The following is a 20,216-nucleotide window of genomic DNA, read 5'->3' as shown; positions in this document are numbered from 1 at the left end:
GTTAGCAAGAGAAGGGCAGGTTGAGCAGTGTTTGGGGAGACAGCAGTCACTCATGGCTCCTAACGAGCTCTGTCGGAAAGTTGATTCTTGGTGCACAGGTAGGTTTGGAGGTACAGAGAGGGTGGCAGTCTGTCTGTGCCCTCTGCCCACGTAGCCCGAAACCTTGTGGGGACACCTCTTTTGTCCAAGGGCAGGTCTGCATCGTCCCTCAGTGCCCTAACCCCACAGACTTGCATTTTTTTCAACGTATCCTACAAGGTCATGTATATATCGCAGGACAAAGTAATGATCAGATTCACATCAGTGTTCTCGGAAGTCTAGTTCATTTACTTTCCAAAACTGACTTGCTTTCTTTATTTTTGTCCATATGAATGTTATTTCCACAGGACTTACTGGCCAGACTTGGATGGGAAAATAAGAGAAGCGTTAGTTTTGCGAAGCGTTAAAGTTCGACTCCTCATAAGCTTCTGGAAGGAAACCGATCCCCTTACATTTAACTTCATTTCGTCTCTTAAAGCTATTTGCACTGAAATAGCCAACTGCAGTCTGAAAGTTGTAAGTACTTGGTTATTAATGAAAATGAATTTCTTCCCTTTGCACACCTGTGAAAGCTATAGGCACACACGTACATATAATCTCCCTATAAGAACTAGAATAACAGTCTTTGATAGTGAAAGACACTGGAAAAGGTAGGGTAGGCAATTTCTCAAAACAATCACAGCCCCCCAAAAGGGGACTAGAACCCAACTTTCCTGGCGCACTCAAGAGTCTAGCCCTCCTTGCACACACTTCCTGTTGAACCCTTTCCATTTCCTGTGAATGGCCTCCTTCACCTGCTAGTCTTCTGGGTAAGACGTGCCCAACAGAGCACTGGGCCTCGCACCAGTGCAGGCTCACCCAACTTTGGAGTCCCCTTAGCCTGGCATCCTGCCCTCGCTCCAGGTCTCGTGGGCTGACCCAACGCTCCCTGCCCCGAAGGAGGCAAGACTGGAAATTGTTACACTCTGGATGTGCTGAGTCTCTGGCGCAACTTGGTCCCTCCTCTGGTCCTCACATGGGCATTCCCTTCCTCCCCGCATGCTGTTCCCTCTTCCTGCAACACTCTTCTTCTCCATGCTCCAGCTGATCCACACCCACTAATCTTTTAGCCCAAACCCAACTGCAGCCATTCCACAAGTGTGTGCTTTGAGACCCTGCTGTGCCAGGCCCTTTCCTTAGGGGCCCAGGATGACAGGGGCTCTGCCGTCAGCTCTGACACATGGCTTCCAAGATTCCTGAGCCTCAATATCACAGAGCTAACCGGAAGGAGAGAGAGACTGCAGGCCTGTATGCGTTAGGGGGTGAACGTGCCCATAGACTCCATTCCTCCGCCCAAGTATGACCCAGCCAGCCACATGAGACCGCGAGGGAGGCCTGGGAGTGTGGTCAGAAAGGCGGCTGTGTTCCCAAGGACACAAAGGGACAGCTTTGTAAGTGGTCATGGTCTGAAAGTCGGGGCACCCAGTGCCCATTTTACACTTTTCCCACATGGAAGCTGGTCGGCCCCTCATGGTCCCTGCGTAGCTCCCCAGGGATGTGGCCTCCTCGACAGCCAGTCTGGGTGTGACGCCTCCTCTCCTAGTGACACAGAAACGAACAGCAATGACAGCAACCTCTAAACCTCCAAATCCAGATTGAAGTTACTTTCTTCCCACACAACCAGGACAGGACAGGGACCGTAAACCCTCCCGCTTCCTGACCCCCACCTGCCACTGAGGCCCTGTCCGCTAGAACCTCTGGTGTGAAAGGTCAAGGGCTCTCCTGTAACACTCGTAATAAATGACCAGGAAAGTGGATCCACCACTTGAACCTCCACAGAGCTTAGCCGGCTTCATCCATCCATCCAATGCTGACGGCCGTATCGTTTGAGCAAACCACATGTCCGCAGCTCACTGTTGGACATTTTACAAAACAGAGACCCCAAGCTCCACTGAAGCCAGGCCATGCCCTTCTAAGCATCCCACAAAGATGAGGTAGAGAAAGAGCTTGTGGCCCCCACAGCTAGGGCACGGATGGGTGAGGAGCTTTTCTAAGCACAGTAAGTGTCGGAACTTTGCGTGAGGCGTGGCTGCAGGAGTCAGGGGGCACTGATGAAGCAGATGGGCTGGGGTCAGGGCAGAGCACCCATGTCCTTCGAGGAGGAGGCACCCACCCCTCACTTAGTAGGTCTTACCCACGAGGGGGCTCATGGGAAGACACTGCAGCTCACCAAGGTGTCCACGTGAGCTGGGTTTTCATTTTTTAATTCACTCACAAATCACTTTTAAAATGTCTTTGCTGTCACAGCATATTCGGTGTCTGACATTTTGTCGGTGAATACAATATAATTTCTACTGTCATGTTTGTCTCCCAGATAAAGCTGTTTCCCCTCTTTTGCACCATTTTTGACTTTCTAGAGCAAATGGGCTCTCGGTAAAGCCGCAAGCTGTGATGTTGTCCCTGACTTAAATTAGGATGTATATTTTGTTCTCTTTTGAATCCGTCTCAATGCTACAATAGCTTCCTCAAAGGGAAAAAGGTGTGTGTGCAGACACGTGTTGGGACAGTGTCGGAGCAAGGTCACTGCCGGCTGTCACCAAGTGGTGGGAAGCCTCAATGCCGACACGGCCTCACCTTTGACTTGAGCGCACTCACAGGGTAGTAAACCAGGTTGGAGAGTCCCCAAGACTCTGTGTGAACCCTCCAATGATGCAGATTTTACAGAAGACAGGCACCTTGGAAGTAAGGTGATTCTGGCTGTTATAACCATGACGATATGGCCCTGGAAGAAGGTTCCCCAATGAGGAGCAATACCCCATTCTTAGGTGGTAGATTTTGGCCTGTGCACTGTGATTTTAAGGTTCTATAAAAAGTCAGAATAAAATTAGCAGGGCTGGAGAAGACCCTAGTGATCATCTAGGTCATCAGCCCCTTTGTCACCCCGGGGAAGGGGAAGACAGGTCGTCATTTCCTCACACCCAATGGGAACACCTAAGTTTTACAGCTGTAAATGATGTTTCCATTCCTAGGTGTCATTCCGTTTTTCTCTCAAACACATATGGTCCCGCCACCTCTGGAAGGCGTTCCAGGAAGGTTCCGTGCGGTTCTGAAAAGGTGCAACGTTTCCCAGCGTGACAGAGACTTGAGCCCTGGTCTTCGGTGGCTCTTCCTGTGAGCTCGGCCGCCACTGAAGGCTCATCCAAGCATTTCCATTTCCGAGCGATTCCCGAGGCACCAGCTTGCCCACTCTTGCTGTCAGTGCCCCCCACCCCCGCCCCCAGAACTTCCGCATCCCCAGCAGGAGGTGATCCGGAGTGCTGTGTTTTGGGTCACATAGTTGAAATTCAGGATTCATGATTTGCGGTCGTGATTTTATTTTTATCTGCCTATTAAAAGAGCTTTAGACCTGGGTGTTTCAATGCAGAGTGTTTGTTCCTTTGGCAAAATCTCTTTTGACCTTTGCAAATACCCAGTTTAATCAGCTAGTCCTTGACAGGGGCCTGCCGCTGCGCCTAATGGATGCGGCACGTGGGAATACCCATTCAGGTCATTGGCACGCTTGACAGAAAGCACCCTCGGGCCCACTTCAATGCCCGTGCACCCCGATGAGTAAGACAAGGAGGACTTAACAACCTCCTGGCCCTTGCCCTATTGAAGGAACAAATTTTGGGTTCATTTTGTACCTTAAAATGTTAATTATCGTCAAGCATGCTCATTTTCTCTCCTGCTGCCTATAGAGCTTGGAGAACCAAAATAGCTTCCTCTATGCAAAGTGACAAGATTGTGGTTTTAATAACCCAACATGAGGTCTGTTGTTGATATTTGGATAATGAAACGTTTTTGTGCTCTTCAACGAGACCGAAAATGTTCTCTATTCACCTGCTTCACTGATTTATTTATTTTTTGTCTTCCAGAGATTTTTTGATCTGGAAAGAGAGAATGCTTGTGCCACAAAAGAACAAAGGGATCACACCTTTCCTAAGTTGAACCGTAACAAGTACATGGTGACGGACGGAGCCGCTTACATTGGTAGGTGTGGGGCCGCAAGGCATCCTGGGGCATCATGCAGGTTCGTGGTGGGGGAGCTGCGCTGCGTACCCCGTGGCGAAGAAGCAGGGACTCTGGAGGCCCCACCAGTGAGGGGGACAGGGCGGCCCCCGAGGTCAGGAAGCAGGAGAGACATGTTTACAGCTGACTCACCTACTCAGAGACCGTGGGAGATGTTTTTTCATGAATGTTTTGCAGAAATTCTATGGTCCCTTTGCCTCGTTGTATAGGTGAGGAGGTGACTGACCCATCAGAGGTGAGTCCCCGCACTCGGGCGAGCGCAGCGCCCCTCCCCCGCTCACAGTACCGCGGCCAGCCCGCTGTGAGTGACTGCAGAGGCCATCGGAGCTGCTGCCTGGGCAGCTATCCTTCCCCTGCCTTTTTTTAATAGTCTAACTTTATTTTTTAAAAGAATTTATTTATTTATTTTTAGAGAGAGAAGGGAGGGAGATAGAGAGAGAGAGAGAAACATCAATGTGCGGTTGCTGGGGGTCATGGCCTGCAACCCAAGCATGTACCCTGACTGGGAATCGAACCTGCGACGCTTTGGTTCACAGCCCGCACTCAATCTACTGAGCTACGCCAGTCAGGGCAATAGTCTAACTTTAGACATTTTACTGAAGCTCCCTGAACCTCAGCGTTCTCATCTGTAAGGTGGGCTCATAATAGCTTCTACCTCATTGGGGGAAGATTATGCAAATATACATGCAAATCACCTGGCACATGGATCATCCCAATTCATGTTAGCTCTTTTAATTGAGGTGGTAAAGCTCCAGATGCAGAAGTCCCACTTTCTGGTGGAATTACTTACAAACGTATCAAATCTGCTCTACTTTGCCACTGTGTGTGTATGTCCAGGGTAACCCCTTCGGCTGGTACCATCACAGGCAGAATGGAAATTATCTGTAAAACCAGGCTGCGTACATCTCAAAGCAGCAACATGGTTATTATGTTGAGTAGATAACATGGCAGGGTTAAAGCAGAGAGGAAAAACATGCGGATAGCAGGAAGTACTATGGAGACTGTATTTGTTTTCTAGATTCAGCGAGTGAGGAAAAAATATGCCTTTTTAACTTTGTAAAGTACTTTGTCTTATTTTATTCTTCTGGCAACATTGCCAATAGCAACGTGGTTTTTCTTACCTGCAGTTTAGAAACGAGGAGACGTGAGCCGTAAGGTAGGAAAGGACTCCCACGTGCAGGTGTAAAGGGAAAGGAGCAGGGTCTGGAATCGGGGGGCCCAGACCCCCCGCCCTCTGCAGCCCTCCAGAAGACTCTGAAAAGTCCAAAACAAAAATAAAAACCTTGCAGACAGACAGACAGCAGTATGGCAATGACCAGAGGGAAAGGGGGTGGGGGAGGTAGAAGAGGGTTGGGGCGGGGTAAATGGCGATGGAGTTAGACCTCCCTTGGATGGTGAACACACAATACAATATACAGGTGATGTGTTAGAGAATCATAAAACAAGTTAAAAACAGACAACGGAGACACTATCTCCGGCCGTTGGAGAGTGGCAACCTCCCGGCTCAGCGGGGAGATGTCCTGCCGTGTTCCCTTTGGACTCGTCACGGGGTGCATCAGTAGAACCGAGCACTGGAATTTTTTTAAATGTGTGCCGTGTGGGTTGTTCTAGAATATGGGCATATTGTTTTGTTCACGGTGCCCCTCGCAGTGCCCCAAGAGGTGGTCGTCTGAAATTTCTCATGTTCATTAACTTATGCAGCGTAGAATGAAGTCAGCTACTTTCTAAACAACTGAAAAAAACAACAACTCAAAATTGTTTAATCGACAGTGAGAACTTTTGGCTCAAGTATTGGGAAATAGTCGGATGTGGGGGCTCCGGTCTGCACATTTCGCCTGCAGGGTTTACTAAAAGTAAGGTGTTGTGTGTGTACTCAGCAGTGACTCGTGCCTGTATCCAAAAGTGCTTTTCTTTTTAAAGATTTTACTTATTTATTTTTAGAGAGGGAAGGGAGGGGGAAAGAGAGAGAGAGAAACATCAATGTGTGGTTGCTGGGGGCCGTGGCCTGCAACCCAGGTATGTGGCCTGACTGGGAATCGAACCTATGACACTTTGATTTGTAGCCCGTGCTCAATCCACTGAGCTATGCCAGCCAGGGCCAAAAGTGCTGTTAATGAATTGAATAAGTGTTTTGGAGTCAGACGAACCTGTTTTGAATTTAAACACCGACACTCACCAGCCAGAAGAGAGTGGAGAGTCATGCATCCCCTCTCTGCTGACTCCTTATTCGTAAACTGGGATGATTTTATCCCACTCCCACCCTTTGGTGGTGACACGAGGAACAAATGAGATAATATATGAAAAGCCCCTAACACTGTCTCAGCTCTATCTACGTAGATCCTTAGTAAATATTCATTCTTGGCCGTGTCCCTTCTTCCCTTATAATGCAGTCTTTTAAAACAGGCTGTATTTTTCTGGAGACGTTTTAGGTTTGCAGCAAAACTGAGCACAAAGTACAGAGACTTCCCATACGCCCTCTGCCCCCAAACGTGCACGGCCCCCCCACCCTCCTCCTCCTGGGCACATTTGTCCCAGCTGATGAACCTACACAGTGATGCATCGTAATCACCCCAAGTCCACAGCTTGCATTAGGGTTCACTCTCGGTGCTGTACAATCTCTGGTTTGGGGCAAATGTGTAACGACAACATTCTTTGATGAGTATGACGTCATTTGTTATTATAGCGACATGCAGAGTGTTTTCACTGACCCCACGACCCTCTGTGCTCTGCCTGTTCATCCCTCCCTCCCCCCAGCTCCTGGCAACCACTGACCTTGTCACTGTCTCCATACTTCTGCCTTTTGTGAAGTATTGAATATTTGGAATCATATAGTGTGTAGGCTTTTCAGATTGCCTTCTTTCACTTAGTAACATGCACTTAAGTTTCCTCCACGTTGTTCAATACTGTTCTATTGTCTGCATCTACCACATTGCATCCATTCACCTGCTGAAGGGACATCCTATTTGCTTTCAAGTTTTGGCAGTTATGACTAAACCGCCATAAACATCGTGTGCGGGTTTTATACTGAGGAGCATGGTTGCTGAATCGTATGGTAAGAGTGTGTTTAGTTCTGAAACACACCACCAAGCTGCGTTCCGAAGCGGCTGCACCATTTCGCATTCCCACCCGCAATGAATGGGAATTTCTGTTGCTCCGTGCCCTCCCCTGTACGGTGTTGTCACGGCTCTGGACTCCGGCTGTTCTAATGGGTGTGTCGTGGTGTCCTGTATTGATTTACTCTGCATCTCCATGGCGACAGACAGTGTGCAGCATCTTGTCATGGACTCGTTTGACAACCGTATATCTGCTTTCCTGAGGAGTCTGTCAAGGTCTTTGGCCCCTTTTGTGATTGGGCTCTTCATTTCCTTATTGCTCAGTTCTAAGTGTTCTTGGCAATTTGGGGTAACGGTCCTTCATCAGACGTGCATTTTGCAAATATTTTCTTCCAGTGTGTGGCTTATCATGTTCTTTTCTTGGCCATGTGTTTCACAGAGCAGAAATTTTTAGTTTTAACGAAGTTCAGCTGATTGATTATTTCTTTCATGCATTGTGCCTTGATGCTGTATCTAATAATTCTTCACCACCCCCTGCTTCACCTACATTTTCTCCTAGGAGTCTTATACTTTTGCATTTCACATTTAGGTCTATGGGTCTAATTTTTGTGAAGGGTGCGAGGTCTGTGTCAAGATTCATGTTTGCATGTAGGGACCCTGCTGTCCTGGCACCAGCACTTATTGCAAAGACTGTCTTTGGTCCATTGTATCGCCTTTGCTCCTTTGTCAGCATCAATTCGCTGTATTTCTGTGGGTCTATTTCTGGGCTCTGTGTTTTAATGCATTTTAATTGCGTTTATTTTACACCTAGCATTTGAGCAAAACATCAATTCCCCGGAGTGAAGCATAGGTCTAGTATAAAAATATCGAAAGGGCACCAAGAGGAAAAATTCATTGATAATTTAAATAATTAGCAGCATGTTCTGGAGAGCTGTTAAGTCAACACTCAGACACCAGCTGAGAATTCTGAATGAAGAAAAATCCACACTACACCTTGCCTAGAATTATAGCTCTATTAAATTTCCACAAGACTTGCAGAAGAATCCCCAAACAGTGTCATCTCTCTACTGTTTAATTCTCCAGAGTATATTTGAGTTAAGGTTGGCAAACTCATCTGGAAGAGGGTTTGCATTAAGAGAGGACGGACAAGGGGGTGGTGGGTTGATTGAAGACACTAAGGAGGGTCATCGAGGCCCACGTACCTTCCCAGTGAGTTCACCTGTGCCATCAGCCAGTGAGTTCACCTGCACCATCAGCCAGTGAGTTCACCTGCACCATCAGCCAGCGAGTTCACCTGCACCATCAGCCAGCGAGTTCACCTGCACCATCAGCCAGTGAGTTTACCTGCACCATCAGCGTGGCGTTCCTGAGGGGGCACCACGGTTCTGGCAGGTGGGGCCTACACCTGCGTTCTGGAAGCTGAAATGGCTGTCCCCAAAAGAGCTGGTGAAACCCTCCCAGCTGGAAAACACACTGAAGCGTAGACTGTGATGTGGAGGCGGAGCCAAGCCCCCAGGAAGGGAAGAAAACACCGGGTACAGGAACGCCTCTGAGAGACTTTGAAAATGGCCTGCAGCTAGCATTCCTCAGAAGACACTTCCACCTTTTGAGAACCAATAGATATACAGGATTTTGGCTTCATGTATTGTATTGAAGGAAAAAGCTGAATCTCACACACACACACACACACACACACACACACCAAGGCTTCAAAATCTCATCCCTTCTCTCCCCTCATCTCCCTCCCTCATGCTACCCCGAAGCGCATTCCTATGGGCTTTCCCTTCAGAGAGTGTGGTGGGCAGGTGAATGGAGCAGAGCTCCCAGTGTGGCCTGAAGCACCAGCCCTGGGGGCTGACGTTCAAGTCCACGGTGACGTGCATAGTCAGCACAAGATATGTCTGTAGGATCAGAGGGCACAGGGAACAGAAGTGAAATGCAGACCCCGGAGTCAGATCTGGCTTTGCACCTCGCCCTGATGCTTTTACACTCCCACCTTAGACAAACGGCTTAGTCTTCCTGGGCCTTAATCTCCTCATCAGTGTAATGGAGTTCACATTATCACCTAGGAGGGCTGCAGTGAAGATTGAATGAGATAATGTTGACGAGAAAAAAATGTACTGCCTTTGCTCCTATTTCTGGCACTTTGCTGTAGGGATGAGATTTTAGTTCTTGCAAGGAGGAGCCTTTTGTCTTTGTAACAAATAAACGATGCCAGCTGTGAGCAGGCTTCAGAGTAACTCTCAGCCTGTGGTAGCTGCTCCCCCGGTAGAGGTCTCAGCCCTTGCTCGCCTGGCACTGGGCCTCTGCTCAGAGCCGCAGCCTCTGAGGGTGGCCGTGTGTCTGGGAGCACATTGTGGGGAACACAGCACCAGCAAAGGGGGTCTGTGCAAGGAGACCCCAGTGTGGTATTATGAACCACGTAGTAGACATCTCACCCATGTATAGGAATAAAATTCATCCAAAATTATGTCTATCGTGAAGCTACGGACAGCATCTTGTAGTGTTTTGGGGAGTGGGGTAGGGGCGAGATGGAGGAGAGAGGTAAGGAGAAGAGTTCCTTCTGTCGGCTGATCACATCTGATTTAGGCACCTGGCAGTAGGCCCCGAGTCAAGTGAGAGAGACAAGGGAATCTCCTTCCCGCATCCCAGGGGTGCCGTATGGAAAAGGGAGTCGATAGGCGTGAGGTCATCTTATTCAGCAAATTCTCCTGCAGCGCTGCCTGAGACGCTGCTGCGGTAATGCAAAGCCAAGTTCACACTGCACACGCCTTCCGCTCTCATGTGGAACCAGCTCAGGACCAAAGAGGGGAGCACAGCTGAGAGCTTAGACCAGACCCAGGTTGGCGGTGATTTAGGAAATAACCTTGTTAGTCTGGACACAGCGAAATCTTTTTTAGGAAGAATAACTTTTCGTGAATGGCATTGTGGATCGTTTATGGAACTGGCCGATCGGGTCCACCCTTGATTAGCCATGTGATGGGCAACTTTATTCACCTCTTTGAGTCTCACATTCCTCTTCTGTGAAGTGGATTTGAGTCCTACCACCACACGAGAAAATGTAAATAACAGGCCCAGTGCCGCCCTCATAAGAGACACTTAATAAATGACAGCTTCTCCACCCCCCAAGTCCTTTGTCCCATCCTCATCCCTAGCCCCTCCCTGCCATGCTCCAAGATCCGAATCACATTTTTATCACGTCCTTTTGGGGGTGTGGCTCCCTAATTTCCTAATTAATAAATGTCTATGCGTCTCCCATTGCTCCATAAAATGCCCCCTTCTTGACTTGTCCAGCTAGAGTTAGATATTTCTTTCTCCTTCCGACTCCAAAATATGGGAGGAAAAAAGTCGTGAATACAATCAGTTTGATGTCAAAACCTTATTCTTAATTATAGAAGGCATTCCCAAAAAATGTTTATAGAAACTGATTTTTATAAGATTTTATTGTAAATGAACAGAAAAATGTCTATTAGAATTTTGGTAAAGTTTTCATAAATGAAAAATCTCCACCTTGCGAGGGGAAAAAAAGAGAAATTTCTCGCTCTCATGGCATCGTCTGCACACATCGGGTGTGCTATCTCGTGCGCTTTGTGTTATAATTATTGTGTTTCCCTCCTGGACTCCCCCAAGGCAAGGACGGTCGTTTCTGGGTCTGTATCGTGCCCCCTGGTCGACATTAATTAGACGCTCAGCACATGAGCGTTAAATGAAGGGCAGAGAACAAAGACAGACATGGAGCTGTTGCCGCCGGAGGAGAACTGTGTCCCGCTGGGGCCTCTCCCGGTTGGATACCAGGCACGAGATTTGAGTGGGAGTTCTGGGTGGCTCAGCCCTCGGCTCTCCTCCCGCCCCGAAGACTGACCACGTGGGAGTGACTCCGATGTGATGAGCCCCTCCTGGGACACACCCAGCCTTAGCATCTGTTACAGGCCGAACCATGTCTCCCCAAACCCATGTGGTGAATGAAGTTCTAATCCCCAGTCCCTCAGAATATGACCTTATTTGGAGACAGGGTCCACACAGAGGTACCCAAGCTAAAGTGAGGGCATTCGGGAGGGCCCCGACGAAGTTGACAGGTGTCCTCTAGGAAAAGGGGACATTTGGACACAGACACGCCCAGAGGGAAGACAGTGTGAAGCGCCGGCCACCCATAACCAAGGAGAGAGGCCTGGGCAGACCCTTCCCGCACAGCCCTCCCAGGGAACCAGCCCTGCCCACACCTCGCTTCTGGACTTTGAGCCTCCAGAACCGCGAGACAGCACGTTTCTGCTGTTCAAGCCGCCCCGTCTGCGGTACGTCCTTACAGCTGCCTCAGCACACGGATGCACCTTCTAACACCAGGGGCACTCAGAGTGGGGAGCCCCCGGTCTGAGGAGAGGGACCCAGAAACCGGATTGGCTGAAGCCCGAGCAAGGTGTATATTTGCATATTTAGACAAGAACGGCTTCTCTTTCTGTGGCTTTTTCTTTGATACGAAAGCATCCGAGCATGATAATTAGAACCCCTCCTGTGTCCCTGTGGATGAAGATGTTGTCCCCGCAAAGGCAGTGATCGTCCGCAGGAGTTTCCAGTGGATTCCTGAATGTTGTAAATGTTGCTGTGTTTACTGTGCCTTGCGAATGTCAATAAGAAATAACATTGACAGAAAAGAACCGCAGATTCCTTGTTTTCAGTTTCAAGAGGAGCGACGCTGAGGAAAACGCCAAAATAACATGCAAATATTAATCTGCCATATGTAAGGCTTCTGGGAATTTTTTTTTCTGAGTTGTCAACACAATTTAGCCTCCCTGACGTTATCCCCGGGTGTTTATTATGTTGTTTTTGTTTTTTTTTTAACAGAAGCTGCTGCGTATTTCACTATATGGGGAATAGTCTCCATTAGGGACTCACCATTATTTCCTTTGTTTGTTTGCAGGGAATTTCGACTGGGTGGGGAATGATTTTACCCAGAACGCGGGCACGGGCCTTGTGATCAACCAAGCAGACGTGACAAATGACACAAGCATCATCAAGCAGCTGAAAGACGTGTTTGAGAGGGACTGGTACTCGCCCTACGCCCGAAGCTTCCAGCCAACCAAACAGCCGAACTGCTCCGGCCTGTTCCGATTCAACCCCACCTCCGACAAAACTGTCACTTACAACGCGAGTGGGAAGGACCCCGCGGGTGTCTAACACGTGAATGAACACGCTGGTGGGACTGCTGGTGTTTCATATTTATACCTAAAGGACTTGAAGAGAGAAAAAACCATTTAATATGTCTTTTTTTAGGGAAAAAGCACACTTATGGAAAATAATCTCTGATGCACCATGTAATATCTACCCGTATCTTAGCGGCGTGTACATGCAATTTGAGACTTTTGTATTTGTTACTTCTGACAGAGAATGTCATTCCAGCTTGGAAGTTAGTTTTTATGTTTGCATACCGATTTTAAGACTTTGATGCCTCTTTCTAGTTTTAGGACTTTTTCTGCTGACTCACGTGGTCAGTTCTTAGGAAGCTTAGCATGAGGTAAGCTCCTGACTATTCTGAGAACTACCGACTTAGGGAAGAATGAGGAATTCACCTTAAACAAGAAACCAAAACAAGTATTTATCCCTGTAAACTATCTCTGAGACCTATACAGTCATCTTAGCATGAAGTTCTCATGCCACCCTTTAGTACTCTTGAAAAATACCTTTTTTTTTTGCCTTCTCCTTTTTCATTTTCTCCTGGTACCATAAATGTCTTCCATATAATTTTCTCTTCTCACAAAATGTTCTTATGAAATAGTGTCTTATATTCACCTCAACACGAGGTCCCCAAGTACGTCAATATTTTTTGAAAGTGTATGAATTCCTCAGAATGGATACCAAATGGAAATAGCAGCCTTTACGTTTCACCTTTCAGCTGCACTTTTTTCTCTACCAAGTGGATATTTTAAAATCACAGCCAGCAATATGTACCCTTTCTCTCAAGCTCAGAAAAATTATATAGCCACCTGCTAATATCCAGCTAGCTATGAAGTCTGCATTATAGAGAATAAAGTAGTTTTTTACATTTTTGTTTCGTTTACAGTATTAGAAAAGAAAGATCTCTATGCGTTAGCGGGTTTCAATTTCTTTAGAATCATCACGCTGTTAAGAGTATGCCAGCAAACGTTTATAGAGCTATTTAATATACCTTCTGCTATTTAATATACCAAATGCGATTTAAATACTCTGCTTAACATATTTTACTAAGAGACAAAAATATTGGATTATTGTTCTATAATGTCCTTGTGTGTTGTTTTATATCTATCTATACGATGTGTAACCCTATATTAACAGAGACTGTTGCCACAACAGAGAGAGAGGCGTGGCCTCTTCAGAGCCCAGGCGGCCTCGGGATGCCCAGTGTCCATGTCGCTCCCGACTCTCTCCTTGGCCTCGGGTTTCTATGGGTAATGCAGGGACAGGATATACTCACCTACCTCGCGAAGATGTTGTTACGGTAGGAAATATTTATAACTTGTTTTGAAATCAAACGAACCTATATAAATGCTAAGCATTATGATGTAGAATCTTTTTTCTTGAGATAATCTTTGTGGTACCCTGATAGAATCCATCTACCAGGTTCTCCCAGAGAACCAACAAGGGGAAACAAATTCACAGCTTCTGGTTGCAAAGGTGGAGGAATACAGTGGCACAAAAACACTGCTGGACATCGCGACCGTCACCCTTGTGTTGGGTTACTTTGGCATAAATAACAGCAAAACATAAAACTCGACATTGTGCGAAGGGCTGTTCTTTGGGACTGGCGTGTCCTTGTGCTTTGAGAGCAAAGAATTGGAGTCTTCACGACATTTTCTTCTATTTCTAGAGATCTGATTTCTAAATATGCCGTAAAGTGACGGAGGAACCCGTGAATCTTATCCAGTGGGTTTGCTTGGTGTAGAAAGCCTATTGTTAGGTATCTAGCAACCACATAGCTCCTTTCCTTGTTGTTCCCAAGTATTGCTCTACTGAATATTTAACAGACAGCGAAGAGAGCTGTATTTTTTCAGGGTAGCATGTTTTTTATGAATGATTGGAGGATTTGTAATGAAATTCTTCATCAATAATAGCCGGCCCACAAGGCTCCAAATATTCACCATATACCCAATCCCTGTTTGAGTGGGAAGTTGTCCAGCCAAGCAGCTTGGTAAAGTAAAGGTGGTTTGGTTGGTGATGGAAAGCCAGAGCAAGCAAGCAAAGGGCAGGCGTGGAGACAGACACCACGTTCCGTCCAGGGCAAAGAAAGGCAACCTGGGCTGCGTTTGAGAAAGACATATGAATGGATGACAGATGGCTACCTGGCTAGTTTTGTCTCCTGGGGGGTTTGTGACAGACACAGGAGGAGTGCCAGCTTGGTGTAAGGGGCCCCTTTGTTGTCACTATCTTCCACATGTCATGGGAGAAGAGAATCTTGTCCTCTATGAACTGACCATCAGTGCCATTTCCCTCTAAGCCCCTTCAGAAGGTAGCCCCAGGACCTGTGCTCCGGGACTTTCTGCCATGCGCCAGCAGCATCAGAGCCCCGCTTGGCCCAGAAGCCCCCCTCTTCAAGGTGGCCCAGGCCGCCGACCCCAAGAGGTGACGCTGGCCTTCTGTGGCAGCCCGGGGAACAGCCCTGGCGCAGAGTGTTGTGACTGGCTCCACGTCTCCCAAGAGGACATTTCATCCTGCAGAACTTTTTCATTTGGACGCTTTGTCTACCCCTCCAGGAGGGGTCTTCCCCGCTTTTACACTGTGTCTGTGCTGGACAGACTACCGACTTCCATTTCCCCCACAAACGTCCCAGGGATGCCCTCCCCGGGGATGGGGGAGGGAAAGCAAACACAAATCTGACTATACTTTAGATTTCTGTGCCACTTCCATCAACCCAGTGCCTTACGTAACCCCAAGCACTGCTTTTGAACAGTGATTCGCTGCATGAGAAACTTCTGGTGGGCCCTCCAGGTGAAAACTTGCATTCAAGTGTCTGCACATTCCATGCAGCCTGCTCTTTCCCAGCCACACAGATCAAATCGTTGACACACACTCAAATATCAATTCTGTGGGTCCCCACGGCATTGCCACAGGCCACTAGCATATCAAATCATTGCATTACTGCTTATCACACCACTGTAGAGGACACAGAACATTCTGGATTATATCCACGCTCTGGAGACAGCACACTTTGAGTACCTGAAAATGACAGAAGCAAGGCACACTGAACATGTCCCCACTGTCTTTAAAAGACCCTAGAAAGAGATACTTCAAGGACTTCTGAAGTCTCATGGGACATGGAAGGCAAACCAGTGTCTTTAAAAAGTCAAGGCAGAGCCAGTAGAAGAAATGAAAGGGCTGCGGGTGAACTTGGTGTCTGTGTAGCACTGGGCACCCCTTTTCCCATGGGGCTGTGTCTGTGCTCTTGCTTGTCTCGCTTCTGATCTGGTCCTGGGGGAGATGAGCCCGATCACAGCTCTGGTTGATCTTCCCCTTTGAAAACTGCGTTCTGTTGCTGCAGTTCAAAGTGCCTCGCAGAACCTGGGGTTGACGGCAGCGCCGCTCCCCAGCCTGTGGTTATTCTCAAGTGACTTTGATTCATTCTGAGTTTTCTGTTGGGGTTTAAGAACTTTTATTGAACTCAGTTCTAAGGGAAAAAATGAAAAGACTGTAAGAATTTCTCGATAAGATCAGACCCAGGGTCTGGCTGTCTCAGGAATTCTATCTCAGAATCTGCCTTTGTATCACGTGTGACCACTTGTGTGAGTTTCTTTGTCCGAAATCCATTCCATTATGATTAACATATAAGGAGTGCAAAAAGCTACCTTCACATGCAACGGAACAATTATTGTCCGTAGTGAAAGGTATGTTGCTGTGGGTTTTTCAAACTCAGTCCCTTCTCTATATAACAGCACCATCTATTGTGCACAAATGTACGATTCTTCAGTTTTCTGTACTTAGTCTCAATGAGCTGGTACACTTTAGTATAAGCATTTTTAAAATTTATTTTTATTTGAGTATAGCTGGTATACAATCTCGTATTGGTTATTTTAGTTTCAGGTGTACAATATAGTGATTCGACATTGTTACATCTGACAATGCAACCAGCCCACTAATTCTAGCACCCATCTGTCACCGTATGAACTGAACACAGTATTGTTGACAAAATCCCCCTTCCCCTTTCACCCCGCCCCCATCCCTCCCCTTTCCTTCTGACAACCGTCCCTTCGGTCTGTTTCTGTCTCTTTTTGTTTTGTTTGTTGTTTGGTTTTTGTTTTTAGATCCCACGTATAAGTGAAACCATGTGGTATTTGCCTTTCTCTACCTAACTCATTGCAGTTTAGCATAATCCCCTCTGGATCCATCCATGTTGTTGCACATGACAAGATTTTATTCTTTTTTATTGCTGCATAATATTCCATTGCATATACGGACATCTTCTTTATCCATTCTTCTATCAACGGACACCTAGGTTGCTTCCATGTCTTGGCTGTTGTAGGTAGTGCTGCAGTGAATGTAAGGGTACACATACCTTTTCAAATTAGCGTTCTCATTTCCTTTGGATTAATACCCAGCAGTGGCATTGCTGGGTCATATGGTATATATCTAGCTTTTGTTTTTTGAAGACTATCCATATTGTTTCCCATAGCGGCTGTCCCAGTTTGCAGTCCCACCAACAGCACAGAAGGGTTCCTATCAGCCTTTTTGAAGGAGAAATTCATATAATGTCCGTTTGGCCTAAGGTAGGTTGGATAAATTAATTCATATTTAGCACTGTTCCATCGGCTGAGATCTGGCATCTTTTCCTTGTGTGTGTTGGTAACCAAGTGGGTATTTATTGCTTTTACCTTATTCCTTTACATTGGCGGGAGCCTTCCAGCAGCCCTGAAGCCAACCTCCGTCCCTAGCCTGCCCTTCCCACTTGAGAGAATTTCCATCTTTGGCCGAATCATGAAGACACTACTTTTTATGGTGACTGCTTAGGTATCCTCCAGAAGTTTTTCAAAATTGTAAAAGCCGGATTTTCTTATTTTTGACCCATTAGCTGTCTTGTATTTACAGAGTTCTACAAAAAAGGTCACTGATGGCTTACGTGCCTTCTGGCAATTTGATGAAGTGTGAGAGTGAATAGGCTTGATGCATTTTCCTTTACTATGCTTAACTACTAAACTTCTAATTCTCTTATGAAGGACATCTTGAATTTTTAATGTTCCTTTATGTAAATAGGATAAAGTTGTACCAGGACATACCTATATTATTAACCTTAAGATACCTAAATAAACTGGTGTGATAAAGGGCTGAATTTGGGAACATCATTAAAATTCTGAAACCTTTTATACAGCCAAGTGCTCACTTTTTTTGGATAAGTATTATATATTTTTTCTTATTCCGTGAGATGAGGCATTAATGTTTTTCTTCACCTTGACACCACGTCCCTCTGAGTATCCCAGCTGTACTCCAAGGGATGAATACGTACATGCAGCTGCATCCGTGGGCTATGTCCCTGCCATGTGGTATATTTGCCCAAGGAGGCATCTTTGCAACAACATCCCTGTCTCTCTAAAAAATAAGTCTGTGTCCAACATGTCTTGGTTTTGAGTAACTACAATTGGATTTTGTAGTGAAGAAACCATTGGAGAGACCAGGCCGTATGTTCTGGCCCAGGGACAGAAAAGGCATGTGTGGATATGATTTCAGCTGCCTCCGCTACTTCCCCACCACATTCTTCCTTCCAGGCTTAAATCCACAATCAAAAACTCCTGCTCCCTATGCAATACACCCATACTGAATCACAGGTTTAGAGAAGACCTTGAAAACCGCCCAAACCAACCCCTCCAGATGCACAAGTTTCCTTCCCATTTGGCGAATCAGAAGTTGAGCGTCTACTCCAGCGAGATATGTCTGAGCTCTTGGTACGATGCCTTCCATAAGACCCACACAGAATACAATTGTGTTGATTCACTGAAGGAAATTAGATGTGAGGCAAAGCCTTACCCATAAAAAAATGTGCATTCTATGTGCACACTGTAGGCGACCTTTTTATAAAGAAATCTGAAGAGACATGCTTTTCTAAAGCTGTTGTTTGGGGGTTTAATGAAGGCTGAATAAAGCCAGCTTTCTGAATCCGCCACAGTCCATCATAATTTGATTTGATCAGCAGCTTCCGAATCCTTCGGTTTACGGGCTTTGTTTTTCAGCTGGACGCAGTCTGACGAGAGAAGAGTCTGTGCAAGGAGCCCAGTTAAATCGCAGCAAGGGGGAAGGTTATTGAGGATGCATTTTTATGTCAGATGGGGCAGAAATTAGTAAGGAAACTATTTTATGTTTACAAAAGGGATACCTGGCTCTCAAACCCATTCCTTTTAGCTCAAGACACACTGGAAAATTGTGAATTCCCTTATGGACTCTATTGTCGTCCAGGGGTGGACAGTTCTCAGGAATGGTTAAGAAATCTTGAGCTTATAAGACACGAACATGGGCACACCTAGTTTCTAATTTGGGGTGTCCCCACATAGGTATATTACAGGTCTTGGGAGTATGACCTCAAGTTCCAGGTCTAAAAATATTAAAATTATATGTGACTTTCCAATATGAATGGGGAAAGATTTTTTAAAAAATGTTATTTATTTTTAGACAGAGGAGAAGGGAGGGAGAAAGAAGGAGAGAAACATTAATGTGCGGTTGCCTCTTGCACATCCCCCACAGGGGACCTGGCCCACCACCCAGGCCTGTGCCCTGACTGGGAATCGAACCGGCGACCCTTTGATTCACAGGCCGGCACTCAATCCACTGAGCCATGCCAGTCAGGGTGGGAACAAGATCTTTAGAGACAACTCAGAAAATATGTTCCAACCATATTTATGCAAATCAAAGTTTAATGCATCATTTCACTTACTTTTACTTTTATGTAAAGATTATCTGCTTCTTTAGAAAGCGCATGTTGTTAATGGCAACATCCCCCTCTAAAATGTAAGAAAAGAAAGGCAGCACCACAGTTTCAGAGAGGCTACAGTATTGGTAGAGTGCTCTGGAAATCTTCCCTGAGAAGGGGTCATTGAGAAACAAAGGCTTTTGTGCCCAGCAGTAAAGCTGCATGTTTTCTGTATTTCTTGGGTTGATCTATAGTTGTCCTGGAGCCCTGGGCAGGCCCCACCCGTAGCTGCTGCGTGATCCGAATCCTGTGTTCTGTCACGGGAACTTGCCACACTGGCCACAGTTCATTGTACCAAGGTTCATATTTGACCCAAAGAAGCCATTTACAGGTAAAGTGGTGGCCTAGGGAAGGAGACGTACCCAGCACGGGTATTCTTGTTGGATGGCACATGGCCCAACACACCAGAACCCTCCCTTAGGGAGTCTGAGCAGGACACACGGAAGGTGAATGAGCAGGACATTCACGGAAGGTGAATGAGTCCCGCAAACGGCATCCAAAAGGGGGAGAGGACCTAAATCGCCCTGATGGTGTGACTTGGAGCAGTAACGGCAGCGGCTCCAGCAGTGAAGGTAACAGAGTTCTGGTTGATTCACTGCTTGTGCTCCTGGGCTGCTGGAGCAATCGTGACTGATTCCTGAACAGTGAGGCTGGACTTTGTGGCTGCTGGGTTGCTTCCTTATCTTCTTTACTTTCTTATGTATCCACGCAAATAAACTCCCATTAATTGAGATAACCTGACTGCATGTCTGTTCTTGGCAATCCTGAAGGGCCTCACTAACACCCTAAGTTAAAGCTACCCTCGTTTCTAAGTAGCTTGGAAGCAAATGAAAAAGTCGAGGAAGCACTGTAGCGTATACCATGCTTTGATGAAACAAGGACTTGCATTGGGAATCTTCATGGCAGATCACCCGAATCCAGTCTGGAAGGGTTAAACATCCAACCAATGGTGACCAAGTGTCCTAGATTCTAAAGATACATTAGAAGCCTTGAAGATAGAAATTAAAAAGCCATTTAGGAGATGACTACATGACAGACACAGTTGGTTAGAGCTGGAAAAAACATGAACACTTGTGAAGTCCAAAACCATCATTTTTTTTTCACATGAGGAAAACGAGGCGTACAACGCACACTGAGTTAAGTAGAGGCAGATGCGGTCT

The 20,216-nt window shown here is 46.6% G+C and overlaps 1 protein-coding gene across 4 annotated transcripts in view; it reads left to right on the top strand.

Moving 5' to 3' along the window:
• PLD5 (phospholipase D family member 5) overlaps positions 1-15,776 on the top strand; it is a 217,899-nt gene extending 202,123 nt beyond the window's left edge. For all 4 annotated transcript variants that reach the window (XM_028531292.2, XM_036016210.1, XM_036016211.1 and 1 more), the window contains 3 exons: positions 387-555; positions 3,933-4,047; positions 12,055-15,776. In XM_028531292.2, coding sequence (XP_028387093.1) covers positions 387-555; positions 3,933-4,047; positions 12,055-12,311 — 541 coding nt within the window. In that variant the 3' untranslated portion in view covers positions 12,312-15,776. The remainder of the gene's footprint in view (positions 1-386; positions 556-3,932; positions 4,048-12,054) is intronic.
• The last annotated feature ends 4,440 nt before the right edge of the window (positions 15,777-20,216 follow it).

This window comes from Phyllostomus discolor, chromosome 15, assembly GCF_004126475.2.
Source record: "Phyllostomus discolor isolate MPI-MPIP mPhyDis1 chromosome 15, mPhyDis1.pri.v3, whole genome shotgun sequence".
NCBI lineage: Eukaryota > Metazoa > Chordata > Mammalia > Chiroptera > Phyllostomidae > Phyllostomus > Phyllostomus discolor.
Note: the sequence above shows the minus strand (reverse complement) of the source record. Positions and strands in the feature narration are given on the sequence as shown.